Raw genomic sequence first — 18,171 nt, 5'->3', positions numbered from 1 at the left:
TTCGATATGCGTTGAGATAGTTGTAAGACGCTTGGAGAGTGGGAGTTTCTTAGTTTAAATAGATGAACTACAACAGATAAGTCACGATACAAGCCGCTTTTGCAATTTCATGTAACACCTATAATACCTCTTACTTAGATGCATTGCTTTACGCATGTACTCTGTCATACTCGTGATATTTATATGCCTAGATGTATATCGAACGTTCTTTATATGAAATATATGTCAAAGTATAATTATTCTAGTCCCAAGTTTGTTATACTTAGATATATTGATGATACGAAGAAAATTTTGTCCGCCTATCCGTCCGTCCATCCGCCCGTCACCACGATAACTCAAAAAAGAAAAAAGATATCAAGTTGAAATTGTTATATCGTGCTCAAGACTAGGTGCTCAAGATTATCGTACTCAAGACAAAGTTAAAACAATCCTTGGTGTTAAAAAACTGTTGGTTGGTAAGTTTTTTTATTTATACAACTAATTGTTATGTAAAAGAAAAACAATGAAAATTGTTGAGTGAAAGTATATTTAACAAGTACGAAATTTTAGTCTAGAATGCAAAAGAAAATAAACAACAACATTAAACAAATATACGTACCACATTCTTGAATTCACTTTCCAGCATTTTCGTTGTGCCATTTGCTGCAACTTCATGTAGACCTTCACCAGCGGATTTCCCGTATTGCCAAAATTGATACTCGGCTGAATGCGAAGCACCAATAACATCACTAAATTTAGCTTCCCAACTATTATTTGGAAAATTTTTTGGATGTGTTTGTCGTGACCATAAACCTTCAAATATCATCTGAAAAAAACGGACAGAATTTTATGAGAAAATTGGCACTAAGATAAATATCATACTTTATGCATTAAAAATCTCTTGCCAACAAGGTATTTTTAAGATAAAAATAATTTTGATATCGAAATATCGGTCGATAAACTGGAACTTTTACTTTAATTGCAAAATATATAATTATTTTTCATGGCAAGATAATTGGACAAAAAGGTATTTTATTATTCATAAAGGCAGGATGTGGCAACACTGTTGGCAATCTTTTTCTTTTTCCAAAACTATTTTCCTTTTGAAATATTTTTAACCGACTTCAAACAAAAAAGGTGGACGTTGTCAATTCGACTGTTTTTTAATTTTTTTTTAATCTCTGTTATCTCAGAACTTTCGGCTGGGTGAACCGATTTTGATGACTCTTTATATATTTGAAAGTTAGTGCTTCCCGAGTGATCCCATTTCATTTTGGTCTAGTTCTGACAACGGCATCCATGAGAAGACAATAAAAATCTTAAATTTGCATTAAATATGCACGACAAGAGGACGAATAACTGAATATCAGGCTAACCTATTTCGATTATTCTTTTTTTAGTGACAAATTAGTTAGTGTTCTTCAGATTTACTAAAAAACACTTTTAACAAAAAAAGAATCGACTTCAAAAGAAAAACTTTTCCAAAACAAATTAATATGCACTAAAAAGTAAAAAAATAACGATAATATAATGTAGTTAAAATTATTGTTATTTTTGGAGTCGGTGTCAGCCAAGCTAATGTAGCAAACTTTTCTGTCAGAGTTGTTTCCTTGGCTGACACCGACTGACTCCAAAAATAACAATAATTTTAACTCCATTATTAATTAAAGAGAATGGAAAAAAATACACTCGTACCAGGACTCGAACCCGGACTTCTTGGATTCATGTCAATATCTTATGCATAAGTATAAGTAAACAACAACAATAAGTAACCATTATATTATCGTTATTTTTTTACTTTTTAGTGCATATTTATATGTTTTGGAAAAATTTTTCTTTTGAAGTCGGTTTTTGTTTTGTTAAAAGTGTTTTTTATTTTAACATAAAAATTTATAGAGAATATTATAATACACTGCTATTTTCTATTAAATAAAGTTATTTGCAAATATATGTAAATTAATATATACGCTTACAAATATATGTGTATTTACTCCGAAAATCTCTCAGATACGCAAAATAGCGGTATCAAAAGGTACAAATTTACTGCTTTTAATCCTGAAATATGTACCAATATTTATTGTGCAATGTTTACGCAAGATAAGCATTTTGCATACGAATTTCTTGTACATTTGTATAAAATATGACAATTGCTTTTATTTCACAGGATGTTTCATATAAAAGGGAGCGAACTTTACCTGAGGAACCGTTGACTGTTTATGAAATTATTCGTTTATGATACTTTCTTGTTTCTTTTGCTTTACACGTAGCTGTACGGTTTACAAAGAAAGAACTATCATAAAGTTCAAGTGTCCTTGGTACTTGTTTAATCGTGAAGGTTGATTGTGCAATATGTAGAAAGCCACCTCAAGCGGATGTACAATATGTTGTTTGTTCGTATTCTGCGATTAGAAAAAGATTCGTCGATTCTTATACAAATATTTTTGATAGATCATTTTGCGACTTAAAGCCATAAGTTTTTGATTTAGAATAATGTCTAGACATTTTGATTTGCCTCATCAACATTATCCAACTCTTTTCACCTTCGGAAGGATTTAGAAGATGATTTTGTGTCTTCTTGTGAAATAAATTAACTCGACAACATGCCAAAACCAGAGTTGGAGCCCAAGTGAGCTAACCTTTTAATCTTGGCCTGTATCGGGTCAAATAACTAATAGTGTTCAGGATTTTCCTTGAAACAGATAATATTTCATCATTCATAGGGACAATAATATTGGCATGTCAAGTTTTTTAATTAAAAAAAGTGCATTTTTACTTAACATTAATTATATGTAATTAATATTCTTAAGAACAGATGACAGTGGCATACTTCATTCTACTAACGGGCGTGCCTCTTAGTTAATAAATGTGTAGCTTTTTAGACTGTGGGATACCACGGTTTTTTTTTTAAATGATGAATACATACTTGAAAATTTGTGAGTGGTTTCATTTTGAAGAGTCTACCAAACTTTTTTCTACGGTTTTTTTTCGAAAAGGTTTCATTTTCAAATGAGCACGATGACATCATATTTGAGTTATCGTTTTGAAAAAACGCAACAGAGAATTTGTCGGACACTATGACCACTTCAACATTAATAATGATTAGACAATTCAGCAAAAGTGAACTTTGTACGTATTTAAAAACTTACTTCAGTGTTCGAGGTGGTACACAAGCTCATCGATGCAGTAATTTTGTCGGATAAAATATTTTATTGTTTAATAATTATTAATGTTATCATAAGTGGTCATAGTGTCCGACAAATTCCCTGCTGCGTTTTTCAAAAAGATAATTCAAATATGGCGTCAACATGATCATTTGAAAACGCAGCCTTTTTGAAAAAAATTGTAGAGGAATGTTTGGTAGACTCGTCAAAAGTAAGCCGCTCCCGAAGTTTCACGAATGTATTTATCATTTAATCAAACTCGTGATATCCCACGGTCTATTTCCCTCTGCGTCCAACTAAAAAATTAGTAAAATTCAGGATGAGTTCTCGTTATAATTTCTGATTTGATAGCGCGAATTACGACAGGACGATTTTAATCATGTTTACAGAACGTTCATTTATTTCTAACGAAGATAAGTAAAACACAAAATTTAATGAGCGTGATTATTCGGCTGGAATTTAATATATATCCAGTTACTTCGAGATTTTCCCACCAGTGTGTAAAAATAGTCAGAACTTTATATATTTTCGATGAACGTGAGGTTTCCTATTTATTATGACGGTATTTCCTGATGAAGTTTCTATGAAGTATTAACATGGTCATTTCCAATATTGTGGATTAGTTTAGATGGTGAATCACCATAACGAAGAGACTTTATTCTTGAACAAAATAGGATTGAAATAATAATGTTGATTCTATAAACCTCTGCTATAGTGAAAGGTATAAATAAAATAAAGTTATCAAGTATATTACATTCCAATAGATATATACAGATAGATATATGTTAAGCAGTTTTCATTAAGAGTGACAGAAGTTTGTCTCTTCCACACTCTTACGAAGTTCACGAAGTTGGACGAGGAACAAGAATGTGGAGGTGATATTTTCAGGTGATACTTTGTGGTGTCTTGCCTGTCCTCCAGAAGAGTATTATATCCACATTCTCCTGCTTACTTGTGTAGTTCAGTATAGCTATATTGTGGCTTGTATATAATAGGTATTGCTGTTCAAAAGTTTTGTTATAACGAACAGAGAGCTACCGTAGCATCTTTTGCCACGTCCACAGTGCGAGTAAAGGCTAAAAGAGCGGCCAAAATTTGAAAAAAAATTATTGGTAGGGCTCAGGCTCTTAAAAACGAAAAACCGTTAACATTAACGTCCTGTAGCCTAATTTTCCTCTGTACTTTCAATCGGAATGTTGCCTTCACCTAAACACAACAATATTGGAGATATATTAAAAAATAAAAATAAACAACTTTTGTTTGAAACACATATTCGAAAACATCACTGTTTACCCGTGAGGGCGCAAATAAGTTTATAACATTATATAGTATGTATTTATAAGAATATCAGTTATGTGTGTCTGACACCACAGTCGTGTTACATATAGACGACTGTAACTAACTAAGAGTGACTATTGTTGTTTACTTATATACGTGACGTAAAAAAACTAAACGATGGCATAATACAACACTGTCTATACATGGTATTTAAATAATTAACTAAGTCAATTGTTTGTTTCCACTTGCTTTACCTAAACTGTAATTTATTTTCTTGTATTTAATCTCGCTAAGTTTCGCTAAAAATTGTGTACTCCTTGGGTAACAAAGTAGAATAAAATAAAATTCGAATAACGTGGATGGGTTTTGACCTGACGGCCTTTTGCATAAGGAGTGGGGACTCTAGCCATTACACCATCTATCGGTTGAAATTATATTAATATTTAAAGTAATAAAATTAAATGGTGATCATGATCAGGATACTAGAATAAAGTTATGAAGTTATTATTCGGACGTCTAGAAGTTTGAGAAAATTACGTTCTAAGATTCCATTACATTCATACCTACAGGTCAAGCGAATAATAAAAGCATGTTAAAAATTATTTATGTCATACAAGTTGTGTTGTTTAATTTAAGCTTAATAAACTTCTATTAGTCTTAATAGAAAACCCTTCATGCATTGAAATGGTTTTCAGACATTTTCATCAGAGTATTAACACGGTCATTGGTTACTCATTTTCCGCTATAGTGTGTCCTTTGGGAACTAATCAATGGGCATATATTTCCTGTTAAAAATGTGTTCGTTAGAATATTTTTTTATTATTATATATCTTTACTACACTCTCTTTTTTATATTTCTTTTCATTTTATCCACATGATTTGATAATGCCAAAAAGAATAGAATTAGAAACAGGAGGTTTTTGTAACGTACGGAGCAGGCAAGTGAATATGGTGAAGTTTAATGTATAACACAATTAATGATTAAATAGTGGATCATTTTTATAACGTACAGGGATTTTGTGTTTTTTCATTAAATTTGATGTGGGATTTATGAATAGTGTATTTTTGTTTTTATTGGTCGTAACTTTGGAAATATTGTTTATTTTAGGTTATGTAAAGACATCTTTATATTGTTGATGATGAAATAAAATCTATATAAAACGAGCAGTGCATGTAAGTTTGACCCTTATCCCACCATCAATTTTCTAGAAAACAAAAAAAATTACTTAAATAATTGTTTTTAATATATCTTTTCGTAGATGATGGAAATAACTTTTCATAATTTTGTTTGGAATTTGAGCTTCCAAACTTTTATTTAAAAAAAAAAAAAAAAACGAAAATTAAGTCCACTCCAATTAATACAGAACAAGTAATGACAAACAATTGACTGAGTTAATTATTGAAACACCATGTATAGACAGTGTTGATTACGCAATCGTTTGTTTTTTTACGTCATGTAAGTAAAAAGACAGCCACTCTTAGATAGTCACCCACAGATACATGACACATATAACTGATATTCCCATTTAAAACGTACTTTTGCGCCCTCACGGATAAACAGTGACATTTACGAAAAAGTTGTTTATTTTTCTATAAGGAACATTTTTTACATTTAACGTTTGTTCTATCTCTAACGGTTTACAAGATCCTACGGACTTAAGACCCAATTAACCTATGTTGCTCATGTACGAACTCGACCTCACTTTTTACGTCCTAAGTTTGCTATAAAAGTTTCAGCTTGATATCTCTTTTCGTTTTTGAGTTATCGTGTTGGCAGACAGACAGACAGACGGACAATCGGAAACGGGCTAATTAGATGATTATCAATATTTTTAAGCGATATAACTTAGTATACCTTGATATATTTCATATATATATATATATATATATATATATATATATATATATATATATATATATATGGTATAAAATGATGTCAGCCAAATGACCGCTATTAAACCTTTTTATAGCAGTTTGAGATAATTTTCTATGACTTTTCGCAAGTTTCTGGGGCTATTTCGACATAAATTGACGGATGTTAGCTTTTAGGTGCACCTACATTGCAGGTTTATTAATACAGACTCGACTCTTAAGCGCTCCCCCACAAAAAAATCCAATGACATATTCTTGGCCGACGTTCCCTATCACCAATGCTCAAAATTTCCTCGAACTTTCGCACTACGATGTGCAAAAGTTCATAAGTATCATTTTTAGATTTTCACTTTTGAACTAGGTAAACATCTTTTATATGGGCCACTTTTTGATAAGGAACGTTTTTTATGGAAATACTTGCAGTAGTAATTAAAATGAATGTAAATACCCGGTATAAATTATAAGAAATCTAGGTTTTGAAGTAAGTCCTTTATTATTCATATTTGCGATAAACGACAGAAATCCTTGCTGATTACAAAACAAGAGTATAATGTTTGAAATGTTTGAAAGATAAATGTTTGACCAGAGAAATTGAAGAACGTTACCTCATAGTGTTTAATCCAGTAGTGCAGCATTGTATATGCCTTTTGATATTTGATGAAGAATAAATAATAGCCTTTTATACAGGTAATCCATCAGTTTATATATTCATAGAACATAAATTAATAAGATATAATGAACATTTCTCAGAAACATGTCTTTACATATACACTTCTAATCTATTGCTTTGATTTATTTATACAGTTCGAACTATTATTAACATTGTACAGTGTTATACAAGATGTCATAGGGAACTACTAACAAAATACTATCAATTCTACACCGAATTTCTATCCGAAAACTTTCTTCAGCTTTTGGATTCCATTTACCTGGTACAGGGCTCATCTCAGTAGTGTAACTATTGTGATTTAGAAGTGTTTCACCGCGAAAATGGTTCCCAATCCTCTATTGGAACCACCCCCACCCTATCAATTTTACAAAAAGCAAAAAAAACAAGTGAAAACAAACAATTGACTGAGTTAATTGTTGAAATACCTTGCATAGACAGTGTTGATTACTCTATCACATTACATATTCATACATGTCACACATAGGCACATACATAACTCATATTCCTATATAATAAATACATTTTATACAATTTACGCCTCATGTGCACTCTCACGGGTAAACAGTGATGTTTACGAAAAAATGTTTCAAACAAAAGTTGTTTATTTTTTGATAAGGGACATTTTTTACATTTAATTTTTTGTTCTATCTTTAATGGTTTACAAATTGGGTCCTACGGACCCAAGACCTAATTGACCTATGTTACTCATTTACAAACTCGATCTCACTTTTTACTCCCTGAGTACGCTATAAAAATTTCACCTTGATTTCCTTTTCGTTTTTGAGTTATCTTGTTCACAGACGGACGGACGGACAACCGGAAATGGACTTACTAGATGATTCTATGAACAGCATCAATATTTTTAAGCGTTATAAACTTGGGACTAAACTTCGTATACCTTGCAAATTACATATATGCATGGTATAAAAAGACATTTTTTTGCAAATCATCCTAGTACTGCTCAAAAAGTTTTTGATCAATTTATATTTTGAAAGATTTTTTCTGTCTTGCTACTGTGACAGGAATGCAGTTATTAATTCTGTGAAACTACAACACGAAGATAAATCGTTTTCATATTCTTTAAATAATCTCGAAAGCAAGTTTTGACAGATAAAAATTGGTGAGGCAATTGATCTAAAACGTCTTCTTAATATTTAGTATAAAAATCTTCATCATCAGTTGATTGAGACAAAAATGTTGAAGAAACAACGCGAAAAACATGCACGATTTCTCTAAGACTTCTCGTAACTATGTAATTACGATGTCGACAGTTTTATAAAAGACATTTCTTGTGACATATGCATAATCTTCACTCTGTCAGTTCTGCATACCATGAAATTATTCGTATCTGTCAAAGAATAGATATCATGATAATTAAAACTATCATTTTTATACAAATGAGAAAAGTCTGAATTTTTCATAATTTACAAAAAAAAAAAAACTACATTTGTGCTTTTCCTTTAGAGTCTCGAGATCAGTATTCTGTGGAAGAAAGTAAACCTGGTAATACGATTGACCGATTAAAATTAGTCAAATACAAATTATATTACTATACTCTGTAGTAATCCGGGGGACCCTGTGTAGTGAGTGCATTAATTCCATATGATAATGCTATAAACTCTCATTTGTTCTGAACTAAGGTAGAGAATTATCAAAGCTAACGAAGTTTCAATTACAAACAAATGTCTATTATATTGAAAATACATCAAAGACAATAGACCAGGAGATAATATCCTCTAGTAGTCTAGTAAATTCGTTATTTTTTTCCACTTTGTTGGCGAATTTAGGTTAGTGGTTTAAGTAGGTTGTGGAGTTTATTCTGAAAAGCCCGATTTATGTTTTTTTTATTTATGGTATTAAGTGAATTTTAGGTTTCACCCGCACACCCTGACTTTACAAATGGCACCCTTTACCTTGTGATACCTCATTTGAAAGGTAATTGTGTCCTTGTGATACCTCATCCTACCCAGAAGGTGGAATTTATATCTTCCATCTCCTGTGTAGTCTATCTTAAAAATCAATCGGTTGATTTAATTTTTTTTATCATGGTTGAAGAGACAATTGCATGCCCTTTCAAATGAGGGCATCAGAAGGTATCGGGTGCCATTTGAAATTTCAAAGGCTACTTTTGAAATGAACACACCGTATAATCAATTGCAATTTTCACTTGGTCATACATATAACCGTATTTTGTTAGAGGATCGCATCTTTGAGATAGCAACACTCTTCTGTTTGATAACCAAATGATCGATAGCAAACAGTTGCTTTGTGTTTAGTTTCGTTTATTCATAATGAATGAACTTGCGCCAGAGAAACGCTTGAAAATTTTTTTTTTTTTAAATAATGCATCTGTTGAGTTATATGATCGTAATCATTAATGCCAATACAAAAATTAATGTCATAAAATTATCTTTCCAATAAAGTTAGTTTCATTGATATCAAACATATTTGTATTTGTTTTATTTTAATTTAAACTTAAACCTCTTAAGAAACACATATTTGTATGTGGTACTATATTTTGAACCATATTGTAAAATAAATGTTATACATACTTCATATTTAGCTTCGTCACAAGCGCAACACCGATCGACAACTGGTGGTTGAACATCAGGTGATTCCTCTAAATCCTCACATAAATCCTTTTTTAGCCATATACCATCCTTATACCATAAGTCTTTGTTCTCGACAACCGTTGCTTTAATTGTAACACATCCACTACCTGATGGTGGCGCTGTCCAATAAACCTTGAAATGAACAAAAAAGAAAATCATGATTAAAATTAAATGCGAGTTTTCACTTCTTCTTCGTCTTTATAGAATAGAAAGCTATTAATATCTAATGTGTAATTCAATTTTTATATTATTGACATTTTATACGTATTAGGAATGAATGAGTTCAAGGATTACTTAACGATTTATTTTCGTTACATGTCGTTCGTATATAGATTAATGATTTTTGAAATGAAATACGAGAATTTAGAATATACAAAGTAGAATCGACTTGAAAATAAAAGATAAAATTATTAAAATCTAATAGGGTATTTTCGGTGGTGAAAAATAAATTATGAAATTTGAAAAAAGTTAAAATTCATGTAAAAATATACTTAAATATTCTGATTTCGAGGCATAAAAGCATATTTTTCTTTTATAATATTAAAATTAAAAATCGTAATTCTTAAACTGTATGACCTAAAACGCAGGCAAGCCTTGATGTGATGCCATATCGGTATGAACCATAGACCATCAGTTAGTTCAGTGTAGACAGCTGGGTATAATATATCCATAGATAATAAATATTTATATTTATTATAATCAGTTGTCTATGAATATATCTGTCAAACTTATCTGTGTTATTTCGTATAATGGTAGCGAAATTACGTCACCAAATTGGATGCCCGCTTTTTTGATACTTTAAAAAAGGTTTAAAATTTAATTTTAAGTTTTTGGCAAGAAAGCGTGTGTATTTTTTCGAAATAAATTTTTGGTGGCTTTTTATTAACAAGATCAACATTTTGAAGTACTTTTTCAAATATAGTAGAATACCCTATTCAAAAAATGGTTTGTCGAGGAAACGCACAGCTGGCGAGATAAAAGTGGAGTACCTACTACCTTATGTATAGATAGATAGTGAAGTACTTTACGTGCTTCGTGATTTTCATGTCGGTTAATTATGTAAATTTTATTTGATTAAATATTTAAAATGAAATACAGTATTGTATATTTAGTTTGTAAAGGATAATAAAAGTTAGACGAATATTTGTAATTAAATAATAAATACAAAAAAAAAAATTAACTGGCATTCAAGAAAATAGTTAATAATAATAAATAGTCCGTCATTCTGAAAATTGCAATTTTAAAATGGTGGATACTGAATACCAGGTTCGAGTCCTGTTTCGAGTGTATTTTTTTTCAATTCTCTGTAATTATAATTTATTTTCTTATTTTCTAGTCTCGCTAATAAAATACAATTCTTAGTAGATGAATGATTTTTGACCTGAAGACTTTTCGCATTTATTAATATTTCTCGATTCTGATGATCCTGGTCTTGTTACTAGGAAATAGTTATTAAATTATTGTATTGTAATCGGACATTGATACATGTGCATATTTTCAAGTTAATCGTACTATAAGATGTAGGTAAGAATTAACTTCTAAAATTTTATTACGTGGTTTGCTAGTGTGCGTTAAAAAAGCGATGTGTTTTTCGTTAGTAATTTCTATATATATTCTGTTATACATCTATAATCTATAAATAATATAAAATATAATCTATAAATAAATATTTTTGTTATATAATATAATACTGATATGAAGTTGTTGTTGTTGTTGTTTTTTTTTTTTTATATTAATTACAATGTTATATGTAACAATATTTGAGTTAAATAAATCGTAACAACAACGTGAATCCCAAGGGAGAGATCGAAAATATAACATTGGAAATTATTGTGGTAATATATTTGACTATATTTGTAATAATAATGCTAAGTTCACACAAACTTCTATTTAGTAACTGTGATTATAGAAAAAAAAAACCCGGAAAAATAGACCCAGAAAAAATATCTGTAATAGTGAACGTAAGGGATAAAAACTTCAGAATAGAAGTAATTTCTCCATAGTCGACAAACTCAACTCAACCAACTCGCAATTACGCAGTTAATTTAAAGTTAATTTTCTTTTTCACTGGCATAACTTTTTTTTTAAATTTCCATTAAGAAATAAAAATTGATGGTTCTTCATATAACTAACCGTATCTTTGCCTTCCTTAACCGTTTCTCGTCTCTTAACTTACGTCTTTGATACTCTTGTATTTTAAAGAAGATTCCAGGTGATTGTTTGCTATCGTGGAGCCTTTTGGTTCCACGAAAGTTCAAATCAGCACTTCCAGTTTGCTTTAAATATTATCTGACACCAGCTCCAAAGGGTGTAAAGTTCTAAGAAAACATGAATTCAAATGCGCTTAGTGCGGCTTGTTGCAAAACTATAACTTTTTCGATTCGATTTACGAGTTAAAAAAGTTAAAGAGAGTGATTATCGCAAACATACATTTCATTCAATCTAAAATTAAGTTTAATAAAGAACTTGCATGTTTTTATATCATGTATATATGAAATATAAATAGTAAATTAAGATTATTCCCAAGTTGGAAACGCTTAAAAATATTGATGCTACGAAAAAATTTTGGTATAGGTGTTCATAGAATCATCTAGTGAACACGATAACTCAAAAACGAAAAAAATATCAAGCTGAAATTTGTACAGCGCACTCAAATGGGTCTTGGATCCGTAGGACCCATCTTGTAAACCGTTAGAGATAGAACAAAAGTTTAAATATAAAAAAAATTTCTTAAAACAAAAATAAACAACTTTTGCTTGAAACATTTTTTTGTAAACAACACTGTTTACTCACGAAAGCACACATTAGATGCAAATTTTATAGTATGTTTTAGTATGGGATTATCAGTTATGTATGTGTGACATGTATAGGTATATTTGTAATGTGATAGAGTAATCAACACTATCTATACACGGTATTTAAACAATTAATTCAGTCATTTGTTTGTTTTCACTTGTTTAATTTAATTTTTTTTTCGAAAGTTTACTAAAAAGTAATAAGAAAAATTTAAAAAAAATTACGTTTTCATGCAATTATACAATTGAAAATGAATTTTCTCAACTATAAATTCAAACGCAATGACGTAAACACATCGTTTTTAGCAGCGCCACCGCACGGAGATATGATAAAATAACATACAGAATAATAATTGGTTTGTTTCTAAACTTGCTTTCAATATATTATAACGTAATTTACCATAGAAATAAGCTGAAAAATGTGAATTTCCTTTTTTTTTTATACAAAATATAACTATTTTTGATTAATAATTAATAAAAAATGGAAATGTTAATTTTTTAAAAAGTTATTTAAATATACTTTAGATGAATTATTTTTTCAATTATTTTAATATATTGATTTGTGACAAAAAAAATTAATGCAAGTTCTCTTTATCTCAAGTTTTTACATGTAAATTATATCATTTTTCTATAAATAACGTTTCACTTCTAACGTTTCACTTCACTTCTAAGGAGTTTGAACTTTAGAAAAACCAAAATGCCTTTGTTATTTTGCAAGGCTCAACGTATAGCTATACCAAATGCCATCAAAATTGATTTAGCCGTTAACTGTGCAAGTAAGACAAACAGAGAAACTTTTGTATTGATAATATTATTATGGATATTTTTTGGTCGTAAGAATTTACTACTTTACGTAAATAGTACACGTAATGTAAAATATTTACATAAAACAAATTTACATTGTCTGTCCATCTACATTCTACGCTAACAAATCTGTGACGGAATTGTATTACATTACAAACTGATTACATTTATTTTCTACTACAAGGTAGGTAGTAGGTACTTACTACTATTTCTTGATGATTGATTTGGCAATTTGCTTTTGTCATATTTATTCTCTGATACTATAAATTTTGCAAACATACAATGTTACAAGCTTTTGTGTGCTTTTTTTTTTTTAAATAAAGATTAGGTGATTTGGGCGCTAGTATTCCCAAATAAATTCGAACATAAATTTTGTTGATGAAAAATATGAACTTAATTCTAGGCTCTCTTTCATGTGAGTTGCTCTCTTTCTTTTTCAGAAAATGGGCGGTTCTTGGGAAGTTCTTAATTCTTGCAGTCAGTACAAATCTATTGCTTAAAGTTGAACTTCGTCTGGCATCTAATGATTGCGTTTTTTCTCCATGCCAGTTTCTATACTGCCTAGTCTATTTTATATATAAGTTTTTGTCTTGATTTAAAATCTTGATTTATATTCAACAACATAAATTCATATATAATTAAAAAATTTTCTAACAAAGCTTTTCACGTTCAAATGGAATGAAATATATTTGTTGTGTATGGAAATACAATGAATGAGGTTTGCTGTATTCTTTTTCCAACGGTAGATAATTCTTTTTGTTATCTAAATTTTTCAGTTATTGTACGTGTGATTTTTATACTTAAAAAACTGTTGAAAAATACAAATACCAAGACGTGAAAAATATTCATATTTATTATAAAACACTTCAATCAAGTCGAAATTCTGAAAATAAATAAATATTTTTTTAAAGTAAACATTTGTGCTTTACTTTATAAAAAATTATATAAGTAACGAATAATAATCTTGCAAAAAATAATTTTTGGATTTTGTGTTTTAGGGGTAAGATATATAAAACGATAAGCCCTATGTTTTTGGTCAAAATCGAATATAAAATCAGTTAGTTTACTAATCAAATATTTGATAAAAACTACTCGATAATGTTCAAACTTGTTGTAACAAAATTTTTCCTAAAATAGAAATTAAAAAAAAAAAGTCACAGGAAAAAAAGGCACATAAAAGACATGTTCCAAACATAAAATTTTTTCATTTGAAATGAGAAATGCCCAATTGGTTTTGAATCAAATATTTGAACAAAAACAAACATTAATCGTTAATTGTGTCAATATCAAATTTTCATCAAAATAACTACTTGTTTTTTTCTTTTTTTTTTTGCTGTTTTACTAAATTTGGGTCATATTTTTCAAATTTATGATCAAAATTAACCTAGCTCTATTTTTTTTCAACAATGTGGATGCCTGGTCCCGGAATTAAGCACATAAGTGATAACTACCGAAAAACTGACATCACAGCTGAAAAGAATGACCCAAAATTAGTGGGTTTCAAAAAAAATTCCAATAAAATCGGATCAAAATTGCCTGTGTTATTTAAGAAAATCGAAGTTTTGAACTTGATGACGTTATCAAAATTCAAAATATTTTATTTTGCTCTATTACATCGAAATTTTATCCAATTTTGACAAACCAAGTATGTAATTATACTAAATTTGGGCCAAACTTTTCAAATTTGTGGTCAAAATTATCCTAGCACTAATAGGTTTCAAGAATGTGGATGCCTGGTCCCGGAATTAAGCACATAAGTGATAACTACCGAAAAACTGACATCACAGCTGAAAAGAATGACCCAAAATTAGTGGGTTTAAAAAAAAATTGCAATCAAATCAGATCAAAATTGCCTGTGTTATTTAAGAAAATCGAATTTTTGAACTTGATGACGTCATCAAAATTCAAAATATTTAATTTTGCTCTATTACATCGAAATTTTATCCAATTTTGACAAACCAAGTATGTAATTCTACTAAATTTGGGCCATATTTTTCAAATTTATGATCAAAATTAACCTAGCTCTATTAGGTTTCAAGAATGTGGAGGCCTGGTCCCGGAATTAAGCACATAAGTGATAACTAGCGAAAAACTGACATCACAGCTGAAAAGAATGACCCAAAATTAGTTGGTTTCAAAAAAAATTCCAATAAGATCGGATCAAAATTGTCTGTGTTATTTAAGAAAATCGAATTTTTGAACTTGATGACGTCATCAAAATCCAAAAAATTTAATTTTGCTCTATCACATCCAAATTTTATCCAATTTTGATAAACCAAGTATGTAATTCTACTAAATTTGGGCCATATTTTTCAAATTTATTATCAAAATTAACCTAGCTCTATTAGGTTTCAAGAATGTGGAGGCCTGGTTCACGGAATTAAGCACATTAGTGATAACTAGCGAAAAACTGACATCACAGCTGAAAAGAATGACCCAAAATTAGTGGGTTTCAAAAAAAATTCCAATAAGATCGGATCAAAATTGCCTGTGTTATTAAAGAAAATTTTGAACTTGATGACGTCATCAAAATTCAAAATATTTAATTTTGCTCTATTACATTGAAATTTTATCCAATTTTTATAAACCAAGTATGTTATTTTACTAAATTTGGGGCATACTTTTCAAATTTGTGGTCAAAATTAACCTAGCACTAAGAGGTTGCAAGAATGTGGAGGTCTGGTCCCGGAACTAAGCACATAAGTGATAACTAGCGAAAAACTGACATCACAGCTGAAAAGAATGACCCAAAATGTCAATGTCAAAGAACAAAAAACGCTTCGAATAGTTATTTCTACACTTTCATATGAACAGTTCTTGTTTACACAGTCCCGTAAAAATCGGACGGTACTTTTAAATTTCGGCCTTAAAAGTTTTATAACCTCATTTTTTTACATTGCTTGTTTGTGAATGGAAATTTTAATATCTTTAAAATTTTCTTGCTTAGCGTTAGGAGGTTGTTGGGGAACAATTTGCGAGGCAATTGTTCGATTTAACCGATCTTGCATGGTTAAAAATCAAGGTTAAGTAATTATTCTTTAACTGCCTGATACTAAAATAAAAAATAATATCATTTGTCATTTTTGGAGGTAGCGAACATTTCTTAAATTTAGATAAATGAATTTACATAAAAAGGTATTTCTAACAATATAAAAGAAAACGTGATATCTAAACAGAGAAAAAATATATAGTTTCCTAAATAGTTGTTGTATTAACGTACTTAATCTGTCAATGCAACAACACATATTGCTCAAATGTGTATACAGTATACTAAGCATCACCACAATGGTGACAGAAACAAAAGGTAAATTGAATAAAGTTGCCATTCTAGTTTAGACTAAATATTCGTCAAAAATAATTCTGTGTACCATATTTTTATAGTAAAAACGCGAACTAAAAGTGTTCAAAAATCTCTTCTAAATAGTATGGATTCCTATCCTTTACATGGTGAATATCGACAAATTTGAAAATTTATAGCAGCTAACAGAGACTGGTCAGCTCAATGGCTCTAAAATTTTGTTTACAATTTTTTTCCCTTGCAAAACTACATTCGTAGAAATTTCGAAATTTTTCGTAGAAAACTACTTTTAGTTGCATATCGTTAGAAATTTTTTTTAACTGTTTTTAAGAGATAATTTTTTTTCAATAAATCATATGAGGTACTTTCAAATAGCTCCTTAAATCCGAATATATAGCGTGCACTTAAAAGATTTATTTTAGAATTTTTTTGCACATATTTTTTATCCAATTTTTACGCATGTACCTAATCCATCGCATTTATATTGATGTTATGCCTATGGGTATATAAAAAAAAGTTATAAAGCTGTGGTATGTTATACTACTCCGAGTGTACCGAATAAAACAAACCGCGGTGAATATGAACTGTAAAGGTGAAGTCAATAACTTTTTGATTATAACTTTAAGCAACAAATTACAACTTTAAAAAATATTTTTATTTCGGTAAAGCTAAAAAAATTTCAAATTTCGTATTTTATAACAATTTTATTAAAGACTGTGAATTTCAAAATTTTCGATTTCATAAAAAAATTACCTGTAGTAAAATTTGTTTTTTACAATGCAGCTGATCATAAATAATTTTTTTAGTAATTAAGCAATTGAGCGAGCAATTCAAAATTTTTTCTTAATAAAATTGAGAGAAAAATCAAAATTAATTGAAAATATTATTTAAACACCGTTCATTTATTCGTGTAGTAAAATTTGATAATCTACATTTTTCTCTTGACTAATGAAACCTCGAAAGAAAAAGTTCTATCAACTTGATAGGCAGGAAAGTCGATTTGTCCCGGTTTATTCAATGATAAAAGAGTCCAGACCTTTTTTAAGATCGAATCCGTCTGTCCAATCATTTGGGTTTCTTCTGTACACTTCGACGAACATACCAAGAAAACCAGAAGAAAAAAATTCCCATTAACTCGAAAGGTAGAAAAGTCGACTTTCACCGGTTTTTTTAAGGTTAAGAGACTTCAAACCTTTCATAAAGGTCGATTTCGTCAGTCCAATCACCTGGATCTTTTCTGTACACTTCGAGAGACAAGTACATACCAAGAAAACCGGAAGAAAAAATTCTCATTAACTAATCTACTTCGGCTGGTTGATTCAGGGGTATAAATTCAAAACGGGTGCTTCATATCAGCCAAATCAATTTTAGAAATGAATTTAGAGTGAATGTAAATAATCTGTTCTTAATACAAGCTTTTATTTAGTTTCACCTGTCCCGTTGTCCGTCCGCAATCAAATCTTGCAAGTCAAATTTGATCCACTTCCCGATTTCAGATTGAGCTGTAATTTTGCATGCACGTTTAGTTTGAATGACAATGCATGATAAGGTAGTGGCGTCCTGATTTTCCCATCGCTTCCACCATATTTGATATATAAACATTTTTTTTAAATTTAGTTTTAAAATTTCAATAAAAAATACTTTTTAAGGGAGAAGCTTTTATTGTACTAAAAAGTAGAAAATAAATTTATCTATGAGTCAT

At 29.7% G+C, this 18,171-nt stretch overlaps 1 protein-coding gene across 3 annotated transcripts in view; it reads right to left on the bottom strand.

Annotated features, from left to right (window-relative positions):
• LOC123293931 (spondin-1-like) overlaps nucleotides 1-18,171 on the bottom strand; it is a 379,414-nt gene that overhangs the window by 22,717 nt on the left and 338,526 nt on the right. For all 3 annotated transcript variants that reach the window (XM_044874928.1, XM_044874929.1, XM_044874931.1), the window contains exons 4-5: nucleotides 9,513-9,704; nucleotides 599-805 (exon numbers count right to left, since the gene is read on the bottom strand). In XM_044874928.1, the coding sequence (XP_044730863.1) occupies nucleotides 599-805; nucleotides 9,513-9,704 (399 nt within the window). The remainder of the gene's footprint in view (nucleotides 1-598; nucleotides 806-9,512; nucleotides 9,705-18,171) is intronic.

This window comes from Chrysoperla carnea, chromosome 2 (assembly GCF_905475395.1).
Source record: "Chrysoperla carnea chromosome 2, inChrCarn1.1, whole genome shotgun sequence".
NCBI lineage: Eukaryota > Metazoa > Arthropoda > Insecta > Neuroptera > Chrysopidae > Chrysoperla > Chrysoperla carnea.
Note: the sequence above shows the minus strand (reverse complement) of the source record. Positions and strands in the feature narration are given on the sequence as shown.